Source organism: Gorilla gorilla, chromosome 5 (assembly GCF_029281585.2).
Source record: "Gorilla gorilla gorilla isolate KB3781 chromosome 5, NHGRI_mGorGor1-v2.1_pri, whole genome shotgun sequence".
NCBI classification, from domain to species: Eukaryota; Metazoa; Chordata; class Mammalia; order Primates; family Hominidae; genus Gorilla; species Gorilla gorilla.
The window spans coordinates 120,340,560-120,354,980 of record NC_073229.2 but is presented as its reverse complement, the minus strand read 5'-3'; the positions used below and the strand labels follow the sequence as shown (position 1 = coordinate 120,354,980).

General features: G+C 33.6%; 1 protein-coding gene and 1 long non-coding RNA gene across 3 annotated transcripts in view; one reads left to right on the top strand and one right to left on the bottom strand.

The window, feature by feature from the left end:
* Window positions 1-14,421, top strand: part of LOC129534449 (uncharacterized) — a 177,155-nt gene that overhangs the window by 160,860 nt on the left and 1,874 nt on the right. Inside the window, exon 3 of the long non-coding RNA XR_008681064.1 lies at window positions 13,616-13,725. This is a non-coding gene — a long non-coding RNA (uncharacterized lncRNA). The remainder of the gene's footprint in view (window positions 1-13,615; window positions 13,726-14,421) is intronic.
* Window positions 1,035-14,421, bottom strand: part of FUT9 (fucosyltransferase 9) — a 203,386-nt gene continuing 189,999 nt past the window's right edge. Inside the window, exon 3 of one of the 2 annotated variants that reach the window (XM_004044422.5) lies at window positions 1,035-13,483. In XM_004044422.5, the coding sequence (XP_004044470.1) occupies window positions 12,396-13,475 (1,080 nt within the window). In that variant the 5' untranslated portion in view covers window positions 13,476-13,483 and the 3' untranslated portion in view covers window positions 1,035-12,395. The remainder of the gene's footprint in view (window positions 13,484-14,421) is intronic. The other variant, XM_055391556.2, reaches the window with a different exon arrangement.

Sequence of the window (14,421 nt, the reverse complement as noted above, 5' to 3'; positions counted from 1 at the left end):
AGATGAGGAAACGTTATAGGGTAATAAAAGGGAGCAAAAAAGAGCTTAGAAAATGTAATAGAAGTCAAATGTTAAAGGACAGTATATGATCTGCTCCCAGATAAAGAATTCATCCTAAGAAATATGAGGAACCAATGAAAAATCCTAATAACTATGTGACTTTGGGGAAAAACTACTGGTTAATCAACACTCTAAGCTGAGTTCTCTCTGTATCACCTTTCCTCTGTGTTTTTTTTTTCCAGTGGTGGCAATGTTGAGTGTAGATTTTTGAGACTTTAAGAAGTTATTGCTTTACTCCAGGTAAGAAATATTGAAGGCTCTATTGACTAAATGAAGCCATGCAGTGGATCAGAAGAAAAGTGACATATTTAAGAGAAATTTCATAGTCAATTCAATGTGGGGAAAAGGAAAAAGAAGAATTAAGGATAATTCTAAGTTTTTGACTTAGGCAACATAACTTATAATAGTGCCCTTAAGTGAATTAAAGTTTAGAGAGAATTAGGTGTTTCCATTCCCTTACAGTGGGCTATCCCTGTCAATGGATCTGCAGGAAGTTAGGTGACAGTAGGAAATTGGATATAAACACTTGAGATCTTAGCATATTGGTAATTGTTGATTCTATAGGCCTGAATATAAACAACCAAAAGAGTATGTAGAATAGCAGATAATTCAGAATGCAAGGTGAGACATTTCCAAAGCCAAGATCAAGGCAGAATAGAGAAGGTTGAATAGATTCTTCTATTCCCCATGCATACAAGCCCAAATCATTAACAGGCCTAATTGCAGCCCTGAATCCATTAAAGCAATGCAAGAGTAAGGAAACAAAGTAGTGTAGAACTTTTTATGTATGAACACTGACTGTCCCTTTTGATGCAATATTTGTAATGAGTGTATAATCTGGAAAATATATTTATGTAGTTTTAACATTTTAATTCAATATATATAGAATGCAGATTTGCATCGAAGTAAAAATGAATCTTCTCAAGTGAATAATTTTGAATGTAAGAATTATAAATAACCAGCACTAGCTAGTATACATTTAAATTGAATTCTTTTATTTTAAATATTCACATTACAGGAATTCATTAGGTCAGAACAGAACATCATTATTTACACATTCAAGGAATAACTCCAATGCTAAATCAGCGAGGTACTTACACTGAATTTAGGAAATATGACTGAAGAGAGAGTTTCTTCTTACACATACAGGCTCAAATCCTTTATACATTTATTTCTGCCTTGGAATCTTAGTACATATTGCTGAAATCACTATTAATTGCTGAATAAAATTTCACAAAATTATAGCGATCACACCATATATTTATAAGCCTAGAAAGACATCCATGAGAAGGAATCCATGTTGTGACAGCATGTTTAAGGGAAGAAAATTTCAAATGACATCTCCAGTTTAATTTGTGGAAAACACGAGTTCTCCAAATAGCTGAATATACAGATTTTCTCTGGCATCTTGCCTTTCATGGCTTATTAAAATATTTGCTTAGCTGCCTTAAAGTGTTATGTTATTTACAGTTTCAATCAATGAAGGGAACAATGTGGTAGCAAACTAAGTGCCTAGATCAATGTTAGCTGAATGTCACACACATACAATATCTTGGTTGGTAAAGTCGGCCTCTACAGTGCTAGGACTGACTACTCCTCATTTGAATTAATGCTTTGCTCCCAGGATGCAGCAGGACTCAGCTGCATGATTTTCACTTGGAATAATAGCTAGAGTCAATTTTTCTTATCATTATACTAACTTCACTGAAGCTGTTAAATTGAACTGGAAGGAACCAATCTTCTGTAAATAAATAAATAAATAAATGTATAAATAGGATTCCCATCATTTTAATAACATAGCAATGAAATTACCTTCCAACAGTGTAAATGCTTACTGTCATGTTTTAAGTCACTAAGAGCTACGTTCTAGCCTTAATATATTACCATGAATGATTAATTTCATGGGAGGAGAGATGATTGATCCACACATATTACCTGTTTGGGATTAAGCCCTTTCAAAAGCACAGGTATGTTTTCTGAATAAAAGAGAAAAGCTAAACAAAACAAACCCTTCATTAAATGGAATAATTTTTGTTATTTTCAAAGACTGCTGCAAATTATCTGCATGTAAAGGCTCCTCTGCAGCCAACATTCATATTTTTATACAATTTTTATTACTTAAGTTAATAAGTAAAAGGGTAGGCCTACTTTTTCTTCCCCTAGTGATTACACTGGTTGACTGTCAAGACTGCCTAGATGTTCTACGTTATTGCCCAATTTAGTGTTGTGCAGACCTGACCTCAGGTGACTGGCAGTAGTACTGATTTTGGCAGTGTATAAAAAGATATACCATTCTCAGTTATAGAAAAAGCTGCCAGAATATTATGTTCATAGAATGAAACTGGTTAAGATGATATTTTCACATCTTCATGCTTTGTACTATTAAGTTGTTATACAGTAAATTGTATCACTTGCCAACAAATAATTTGTTGTATTTATTGCCAACAATAACTCCAAAAATAAAGTTTTGGGAGAAAATTTACCACAATATGCTGCACAGTTAGAAAAAAGAAACGCAGCATTGTTTATTGGCTCATTAGCACTATGAATAACATTTTCACTTTACCAAATGTTGAAAAGGGACTTTTGAAAGGACGTGAATCATGCATATGGATTGAGACAGAGCCTGTGTGTGAGTGGCAGTGTAAATGTCCCCAAAGCTGCATGATTCACCAATGGCATGCAATTTTTCACCTAATATAAACACAACCTTAATATAGTCATATAATTTCTAACACATCTTATTTCAAACATGCATTAGCTACTAAAATAAGATTTAAAGAAAAGTTGATGTTTGATATAAAATAATCATGTTTTTTTCAAGTGTGGAAAAATACTCTACAAAAAAATAAGTAGAAAAATGATTTCTGATCAACGTGTGATTTTATCTATAAAAATCCAGATGACTAATTAGTGTGCTTAAAATAACCCTATTGGGTCTGCATCGCAATAATACATACACAGAAAGTTAATAGCAATAAACAACTATTAGCACAATGCAATTAAATTCTTATCAGAAATAACATGAACCTATAAACTGTACATTTGGCATTACGTTTCAGGGTATTTTTAAGAGTTTGATTAAATATGACAATACAATAGTGCAAAATTACATCACATTAATAACACATACAATTACTATCCAAATAGTTTATGGATTACTGACCCTTACAATTCACATAATGGCTAGAATTGTCACATTTTGTTTCAGAATAATAGTTTTGACCTTCCTTGAATGTAAGTCATTTTATTCAAAGTTATACTTGAACTACATAAAAAAGATATTGGCATATGTGTGTCTATATGTGCATTCTTGAGGGAATGAGGCAAGAGAAATCATGTAAAGTCCTAACTCTTCATTTTCAGAACTTCATTGCAGTATTTTGCTTCAGCAACCTTTTAATCAGAGCTCCTGAAGCAATTACACATTAACTTCTTCCCCACCCCTTGTAGTGACATGGCCACATGGAAAGGAGCAGTAAGAAAAGAAGAAAACATCTGCACGAGTATATGGCAGTTCGTGCACTGTGCCAGGCTAATTAAATTAGAATTTCTAACCAATTCATCAAGATTTATTAAGAGCTTCTCAGGTACTTCTAATGTACAGTCCATCACACTCCTTTTACAGATTAAAAATCTATGGCTCAGAAATGTTAGTGAATTATACAGCAGATTGTGAAAACTGGAACTTGGGCTTTGATCCTTAGTTTACTACTCCTCTTCTTGTTTCTTGTTGACACTTTTCTCCTTTTTGCCGCTTTGTGAACTTGAATCTAGGTACAGACTTGTTAGCTCTTTACTTTTTCCATTTAAAAATCTCGTCTCTACATTCGTATTGTCTTGGAATCAGAATAAGACATGTTATTATAATGAAGATGTTTAACCTCAACAATTTCATTCAAGTAATTTTGACCAGTTGCATTTCTGCAAGCATACATTACTTCCTACCTTCATCTCATACATTATTTACCTTTTAGGGATTTTATAACAATGTCATTTTATATTGTCACAATTACTCCCTTAACCCCGATTAAGCTGAAAGTTCTTTTTCTTCCCTTCTAAGTAAAATCTTGTTCTCAAATATGATAGTCTTTGTTTTTTGATTAATTATTTTAAAATCACATATGAAATATTCAAGACAGATTATCTTTTATCTAAAAAGTAGACTACTTCCACGTTTACATAGACAATCAGATAATCTTCATTTGCTTAAGGACTCTTGAGGCAGAAAACCAGTAAGTGAAAAGCCTGATCTCATTACAGTCCCTGGAGACATGTATTCCACCCTAGATGAGCTCATATCCTCTGGCAATCTCACCTTGGACAAGGATGGCATCTTCAGGATTATCTCACTTGAGGAACTGAAGGTGGCTAATGAGGCCAATCTGAGACTGGAGATGTGATATTGTAACTCTGGCCCATATTTCTCACATAATGAGTGGTAGTCCTGGGTTGTTAATTTAGTCTTTGGATACTGCTTCTGCAGAGCCCGCCTTTCTATTTCCTGAACCCTCATTAATCAAAATGGAATGCAGCCACGTGTGGAAAGTTAGCATGTTAGCATAACTTTCTGTAGAATTGGCCCTTAAAATTTTTCAGATAAAATCTATATTTGTTTTCCACAATAAAATTCCAGCAAGCTATAACTTAACTTACTTTACTTATACAACTAATTCAAAATTGTTTGGTTTCCAGAGAACTCAGAAAAATAAATCAGTTTTTGAAGTTTTCTAATGTTACTGACATTTCTAATACTCTTTAAACGAACACAATTAGAAACTACTTAAAAATACTGTTTTGAATATCATTCTCTTTTTCATATAGAAAAATAGAAATTTTCCTTGAGCCTACTTTTTTATTCTAACACAGTACAGCTTTAAAATTGTACACTTGAACAACTGAGATTATTCACGTCAAAGCTATTTATTATGCAATTATGGTAGCCTTAATCACAGGCTGGCTAACAATTATTTTATTTCTGAACCACTAGATAAATACTCCTGTTTATTGAAGTTATACCCTAACATATTAAAAGCAACTTTTAGCTTTTTTAAAAATTAGTTTAAAAGTAGATGGAGACTTCCTAACAAATCATTAACTAGTCCTGTGTCAAAACTAGTGGACCAGCTGAAGTGATGGATTAAGTAAAACTGTTAAATATTGCTAGGCCTTTTTCTTTACCAGAAAATGATCTCTGAGAATCTTCTTGCTATCCTATTCTGTGACATGAGCTATACCAACTGATAATAAGTTAAATTGACTACTAATTTACTGATTGCTCATAACAGGGAGAGAAAATTAGGCCTGCTTGAGTTCCAATTATCTTAAGAAATGGTATATATATTTAGTAATGCAAACAATGCCTATTCACCACCACTGCCAGCTCCTCACACCCCTTCTGTAACTTAGTAATTATGGGAAACATGAATATATGCTTCCATGCTGTATTTATTTGTTTCCATTTTGCTGAATGTTGTTCCTTCAGCTTGTATAAAATTTCAATGATTCCTACAAACTGCCTGTTTAATGTCTTCAGAGTTTTAGAATTAAAATTGTGAAAATAGCACTGGATTCCTCACAATTATCTTTTATAAGAATAAAAGATAACACTTGAACACATATCTAGTCACCTGAATATAATTTCTCAGAAACATGCTACCTCTGCTTTACAGCTGCAAAATCTGAGGATAAGAGAAGTTGAGTAACTTGCACATAGCTAGTGAATGGCAGACCTTGGATTCAATTCTAAATCTGTAGTTGTCAAAAATTTGGATGCTACAATTCTTTGCCATATCTCAATTGCAAGTTACCTATCAGGCAAGGAGACTTTGGAACCCAAGAATGTGGTCTCTTAAACACATACAATAGAAAAGCAGATCACAGAAGCATATATCCTAGTAATTGTCTAGACCAGTCTTTCCTGTTGCAAAATATAAACATGCAGTTAGAACCTAGAAAGCAAATTAGAGATTTTTTTCAAGATATATAATCTTTTATTTTCCTAATAGTTCCTCCAAGACAAGAACTGGTGATTTCCTGAGGTATGCCTGCATTAGTATTACCTGTGGAGCATTTACACCTGTTAGACTTCTGGGCTCTTCCTCAAACTAAATAGATCAGCTCTCTGGAGGTGGGGTTTGGACATCTGCAATTTTAAAGCCTCTCCAGATGGTTCTAATGTGCATTCAGGTTCGCGAACTACTATAAGCAACTCGCAACTGGAAAAAGTGTCTGGAGACTATAAATAACCTGCCCCAAGTCATAAGACTGGTGAGTTCCACGCTCTTGTGTGAAATAATTAGGCATACAAAATGTCTTGGATTTTGAAGTAGAATACTTTACCGATATATTTAAGAAGATTCCAGGTGAACTAAAGAAAGGTAATACCTCATATTTAATAGAATACTACCCATCTAAACAGGTGGGATGCAAACCTCGAAACTAGCAGGACACCAGAACCATCTGGGGAGATTTTTAAAATAAGATTCCTGGTCCCATCTCACACCCAGAGATTCAGAAGCTGTGTATTATTAACAATATTTCAAATGATTTTTATGTAGATGATCTAGGAAGTTTCAAAGGCATATGCATGTTTGAGAACTGCTAGTTTAGGACAGGATGGTTCACCAGTTATAGCAGAAACAGGATAATTTTGGAAATGTATTAAAAGCATGCTCTTTTTTTGGGTGACGGGGGGGCATGGATTATTTGAAGAAATTCTAATTTCATGGCTCAAAGCCCAGAAATCGGTATTGTTAACACTTCTGGTGATTCTAGGTCAGGTGACCTAGGAAGCATGCTTTGAGTAAAACTGACAGAAAGCAACTGGTGTTTGAGAGGTTATTTTTAAATAAAATATTTTTAAAGTAAATCAAATGCATGGACATATGTTAACTATGAGCTAAAAAATAACTAAATGTTCTAAATGAACTCAATCTAGCTTACTTAAAATTATGCTATTTTATTGTTAGCCTGGGATTGCCTTAGGTATTTCCAATGACTCCCTAAATTTTTTGCATCAATAAATATCTTTAGATTTTTGTAATAAGAGTTTGAATAGTACAGAAAACTCTAAAATATTTCAAAATAATGCCTAAAATATGATTGATTTTTCTGCAGGCAATTAAGGTGTCAGTAAGCAGTGAGTTCAAAAGTCATAGACAACTAAGGGGAGGGAGGAAATACAGGAGGAATGTCAGTTAATTGAGCACTTTCTATATTCCAAGCTCTGGATTAGGTTCTTTCCACATGTTAGTTTAAATAATCAATCTCATACTTTAAATATCTACACAGAGAAATGAGAAGGAAATCTGTATGGAATATCCTAAAAAATTACTTTGAGATGGACATCGAAATTCCATTAGGAATTTCATGCATATATCAATTTCGATCTTAGATAAGAGTAATAGTGCTAGAAGAAAGCTTACAAACAAGGTCCAGAGAGTTTAAGTGGCTCTCTCAAAATTAGTTTGTTGAACTAATAACCTAGGGTAGCACTCACATTCCAGATTTAGCCGGCTATATCTTATTTAGATTCTGTTAACTGTTTTATAAAATGCATATGAATATGGATATATTCAATATGAATTACTAAAGGGGAGAACACTTTGGATAGTAGTGAAGCATACCCATTTGCAAAATGCTACAAAATCTCTAGATGAGACATCCAGAAAAAAAAAATCACCTTAATTGACTGATTGCAATACAATGGAATGAAGTTAGGAGAGAGACTATATTTCTCTCCATGTGGTTTGGTAATAGATATCTGCCCTTCACAGTGCTCGCACTTTATACTCTCCTTAAATACTAATTTTCTTTCCTTTTAGAAACAGTTGATATGTTACTAATTTTTGCATAGAATGTTAACGTGATCCAAATCCTTTCTAATCTTTCTTGAGATATTACTTCTTTTGATGCTTTACAATGTGGTAAGATAGAAAGGAGTTAAAATGCCTTCATTTTGCATCCAGGTGACAAACTAATAAAATAAATATAAAATATCATCTCCAATTGGTACCAATAAACATTGTCACTACTCTTAAAAAATATTTTACAGGACCACTTATCACATTCATTTATTTATTCAACAAGTATTTGATATGACCCTCCTGTACATTAGGCACTGTGCTTATCCCTTTAGATTCTGATGTTTGTTATATTTAACAGCTCAATTGTAATTGTTAAGAAGTTTCTCAAAATGAGATCAGAGTTCAAGGGAACTCAAAGATATGATCAAACACAGTCATAAGGTAAGGACCTGAAATTTGTGGTAACTTTAATTCACGCAAAAAAAAAAAATTCTAGGATATTACCTTAAGACTCATGGAATCTAGTTTAAAAATAGGCTGACAAAAAATATCAGAGGCATAGTTTCCTATTCTTTTAATATTTAACCTCCAATTGGAGGTAAGAATTTAAAGCCTCCGCAAATAATTCCTAAATATTCTGTTGCTTTACACATCAAATGCTCTGAGCTTTCTAAGCCCCTCAAAATAAGGAACATTTCTGCACAATCTAAGATTATCAGGAGTTTTACAGTAAATATAACAATTTTAAGCGTGTATTTGTTTCCCACTAAGATGATTTTTTTTCAGTTTCTACTTCATATTGTCAGATATACAGCTGTCATAATATATATGACTGTCAGGCTCTCATGTCTTTCTTGTTCAGGGTGTAATACTCTGGATGTGGACAATTCAGTATATATTCTTATTAGTAAGGTCTATAATGATTAACATTTATTTATTCTTACTGATGTCTACAATAATTAATATTTAAATATTTAGAGTATTGAAGGTAATAGCTTTTCGATATTTTGAAATAAAACATTTTAAATGGTCTGTTCCCTTTTTTGTGTCCACAATTTAATTCCAGGCATAATTATTGGTTTGTATAATCAACAGCAAACCAATTTTGTTGAATCAATATATCTTTTTCATGAGTTTCTTACAAAGAATTGCAATCCACAGGATTTATTAAAGGAGTGGCTGTGACCCATACACTTTCTTGAGGGTTGTATTTCACTTAAATGTAGTGATAGCCCATTTCCTTCTGCTGAACTCAACTCCTAAAATATTTAAACCAGAACGAATGCTAACAAGTTTGATGTTTTATTTATTGTATACCTTCAAAAGTCAAAGTTGTTCTACATGAGGTATACCATTCTATAGGCCCTAAAAATACCAATAAGACATTCACATTTGTAAAAATTGAGACATAATTCTATAATAAGTTATGAATGCGATTGAAAAGAAAGTGGGATAAAGAAAGATAGGATCCTTAAATCCAAATCTTAACTATTGTCACTAGCTGTGGGGTGTGTGTGTGTGTGTGTTTGTGTGTGTGAATGTGTGTCTTGAATAAATATCTCTGGATCTAGTTAACTCATAAGTAGAAAGAAAAGCAATTATAATTTCTATATTATAGCAATTATAAACAACAAAATTATAATTCCTTCTAGCCCTAAAACTCACACATCAATGGACCCAGAGCTAAAGGGTTCCATTGAGTCATTTAATTCTTCCACTTCAAATTTAGGAAACAGTCTTCTGGGACTTAGTAATGGGGTTTCAAAGCACCTGCTAGATACTTAGTAGTACTGCCTCTACTTGCGTCGTATTATCAGTGTGTGATTATAGTCATAGTCCAACAAAGCGCCTACATTTGTAGTCAACAATAGAGACACTGCCTTTAGGTCTTTCAGTTCTTTCAAGTCATGAACATTCACTAGAGCCAAGGCAGGTTGAAATAATATTGAATGCTTTTAATATTGAATGTTTTTCTGCCTTCAAAAAAAACAGGTGGGCCAGACACAGTGGCTCATACCTGTAATCCCAGCACTTTGGGAGGCTGAGGCAGATGGATCATTTGAGGTCAGGAGTTCAAGACCAGCTTGGCCAACACAGTGAAACCCATCTGTACTAAAAATACAAAAAACTAGCCAGGCATAGTGGTACACGCCTGTAATCCTAGCTACTCGGGAGGCTGATACAGGCGAATCACTTGAACCTGGGAGGCTGAGGTTGCAGTGAGCCGAGACTGCACCACTGCACTCCGGCCTGGGCGACAGAGCAAGACTCCATCACAAAAATAATAATAATAATAATAAAAAGCAGGTGCTTTCTAAACTTGTTAGCAGTGTATCCTCTTTAGATCTCTATGCTTTTTATAGACCACAAAATTTGACAAAGTAAATATAAATGTATGAATTTGACAGTCTTACCAATTAATTAAATGTGGATGGAGATCTTCACTTATTGAGGAGGACATCCACATAAAAATATTATTTCTTAATGCATTGTGGTTAGAAGAGATAATAAGGAGAGAATAATATGTTGGGTCAAAAGAGTTGACAAAGTTTGCAGCTCAGAAACATGTCAAACAGCTAAGCAATTGGGGAAATTTTCTACTTCTTTTCCCCACTAAATCAGCATTGACCCATACAAACGTCATTCGGAGTAGCACATGCATATAAACAGTCTCAGGCTGAATTGAAAGGAAGCTTTTATATGTCTATCCACTTAATTGTAAGCTCATTTTAGGCAGTGATAGTACCTTGTTCATCTTATCTCTGTGGGTGTTAAGGCAGTGCCTGACACTGCATTCAATCTTGGCTTAAGAAATATACCTGAGAATCAAACAATCCTCTATTCATTACAGGAATATTCCTCTGCTCAAATCTTTCTGGTGCTGGGGTGAGCTTATTCTCTCACAAGATAGTCTGGATAGCTGGATCTATGCCCTTTTTACTGAATTCTTTTTGAATTTTGCTGATGTCAATTTGTAATAGGAATAAGTCACAAATAGACCCAAATGGATGTCCTCAGAACATTCTAATTTTTGGATGGATTATTGGCCTGAATGGAATAAAGGCACTAAAGATCATTTTGAGGAATGTTTTCCTTGAAGAATCCTTAATGGCCCACCTTTTTTCACCTACGATCTCTGCTTATATCCAGCTCTCCTCTAGCCTTATGGAGGAGAATGCTATAGGCAGCTGCAAGTTCAGGAATATACTCTTCAAAATTTTCATGTAATGGTAGGTTTATTTGGTTCTATAAAGCCCTGAACATCATGGTCATATGTGCTATGTATGAATAATTACCAAAATGGGATATAAAAGTCATCTCCAATTAGTACTTCTAAAGTAGAACTGTCACTTCCTTGAAACAATCATTTTTCTGTGAATTCAATTGCATTTATTTATTCATCCAACAAATGTGCATTGAGATCTTACTCTGTGCTAACACTGTGTGTTTTCTATGTATCCCCACTTTATTATATTTAACATCTTATATTTAATACCTTGATGATAATTTTATTTAGGCTCTCTTAAATGATAGAACTCAAATCAAATGATAGGGCTCATCATTATGAGCCAAATCTTATATCCATATGGTAAAATAAGACCATTTTAAATATTAGGGCTTCAGAAAAAAATCTTAAATTGATACATAATTAAACATTGTTCATAAATGACACCATTTATAAATATATTTATAGGTATCATTTTTCTTTGTTATTTGAGGAAATTATTTGTTTTATTATGACAATGAGTGTCATCAGTAGCAGAAAGAACTGTCTTAGATTTTCTAAAGTATTATTGGGATTACTTCCCAGGTGCTGAAAATCACAACAAATTGGATATTTAAAAATACTTGAATAATTTAATTTAAGACCATGAGAATAAGTAGCTGCAAATCAGCTTAATGAAAATAAATGAGAAGTCTAATAGCTTCCTGAATAGAATAGTTCTGCTTCATATCTTTCATATTCACTCCATGAATAATTTCACCTTCACAAATGTGATGAACAGGTAAAAAAAATAGATCAAATAGAGACAGTTATACACTTCATTCAACTTCGGAGTCAAAGAGGTTAGAATTCAATCACAACATGTTCTTCCTCTGTTATAGTATGCAAAGTCGGAACTAGACATTGTAATACTTAGTGAAAATTTTTTCATACTTTAAGATGTGCATCTTCATTTCCCAAATAGATTAAACAGCTGATCAGTGTGGAAACAATAATCAAACCACAAGCTTACATTATGGGCAACTACAAAAATGTGAAAAAACAATGTTTACAAATGATAATGAAGAATAAATTACTCTTCAGTGCACATAATTAGGTATATACAGGATAATTTAAAACCGAATGGAATGATTGCTCATGCTGAGCTTTTAAAAATCTCCACCAAAATATACACGTTACCCTAGAGAGGGTGATAAAAATAAATTGTGACACAAAAGTAGTATGTTGCATCTCTTCTTATCCTCAATACTTGGATGATATCTCATCAAAATATTTATCAAGTGTGCAAGTGATGAAAAATTTTAATTCCAAAACCATTTCTCTAAATTACCAACAGACTTATATTCTTGATGCCTTTTCACATGATCGCAAGCCAAGCATGCATGTGATTCCCAAAATCGTGGAAGATTTACAGTGAAATCCTTCCTCCAGTTAAAGTAACTAAGGTATAACTTATTGTTTTTGTCGACTTCCTTCAGATACTTTGCTAGCTCACTGGGAGAGTTATAATCTTCCACATGAATGAATGAATCTGCTGGAATATAATTCTCATAGTTTTCCCTAGATGGTCCCAGAACAACAGGTACAGAGCCAGCCAGAAAAGCATTGTATAGCTTTTCCGTGATGTAATCCTTGTGGATTGAATTTTCAAAGGAAAGATAAAATTTACAAGTAGATATGGTAGGAATCAAATTTTTATCATTGACATATTCTCCAAATGCTTGCCCGTAGGTATGGATTTCAATGCTTTTGCTTAGCTCATTGTAATACTTGACTCTGGCATGCTCAGGGTTCCAGTTACTCACAACCCAGCACACCAATTTCTCTTTGCTTGGCACTTCAAACACGAAGGGATTTGTGCTCACCGTCAAGAAGCCATAAGGCACTTGGATATCTGAATCACGGCGGTAAGTCAGAGTCAGGTTAAACAAGTGCTCAATGCCACTCTTTTGGGGAGTGTGAGTTGGTGATTCCAAATTCATCCAAATCCATTTCTGGAAGGGTGGCCTAGCTTGCTGAGGTAAATTTGTCAGATCCCAACTGATGTCTCGGTGATGGATCAGAACTGCATGGGATTTGTTGTACAGTGAACGGTCCGTTGTGAGATGGCATCCTTGGATGTTGAACATTGCTTGGCAGGATGTAAGGTCAAAGGTCTGCCCAAATGGCCACACCCACACCAGAATAGTAGTTTCATTAAAATAATCAGTTTTGGTGGAAAAGAAGTTTTTCATTTTCAGCACAGAGCTGGCTGATTCCATTGGACTGAAGATCCAGCTGTTGGTAGGTTTGATGTAAATGAGAAGACATGCCATGAAACAGCCCAGGATAATGCAGACAATTAAAAATGGGCGAAGAATTCCTTTGGATGTTGATGTCATAATTTTTCCTACGAAATAGAGAAAGACAGAAGGGGAGGTAGGGGTGGGAATGAAGAGAAAATCATAAATATATTTGAGATATATTTAAAATCATAAATATGAGATAAACAAGTAGTAATCAACTGCATTTTCCTTTTCAGTGTTATCAAACCATTGAGAGAAACAGAACTTTCCTGAAAGCCAAGAAACATCTTTCAAAAGGAAGTTTCCCAAAAACTCTTCTAAAAGTACCAGCATATCTTCAAACCAAGTAACATTTTTTTCAATGCTATCCTTAACTGTTCTACTTTTATTTGCTTGTAGAAAAGTGGCACAACCTAGACTGTCATCGCTAAAGCCATGACTAAAATTTTTAGTATTTTGTAACCACATCAGATTTGTGAACATCTCCCAGTTGATATAATCACTTATTTACTTGCATATTGAGACTGTACCATAACTTTGTGGTTCAGATGGAATTCGATAGAAAACTAAACTGTTTTTAACAACGTTATGTTTTTGTTTTTCTCGTTATAAATTTACCTTCACAGTTTGCAAATGCATTAGTATAATCATCTGGAAAAAAATGGCAACTCTTGATTTGATACATTTTTAAAAAACAAGTACACTCAGGCAAATTTTATAAATTCAAAACTCAGTGTTTTGTTTTTATTTATATATTTTTCTTACAGTTTTCTTTGTTTACTTTTAATAATTTGTTAGTACATCCAATATCTACCAAGATGTAATAATCAAATATTCTATTTGCATTGGAAAAATGTTCTCACTTACATAGCATAAGGGCTTTAAAAAAGTTTTTCTTTGTATTAAGATGATATCGGTATTATAAAAATAAACAAATTCTCAAAAAAGGGCTATATTTCCTGAAGAACAACTTTGATCTCATGAATTTTAGCAGATTGTGGCTAAAAAGATGAGTGAAGGCTTTTTTTTTAAGAAAAAAAGT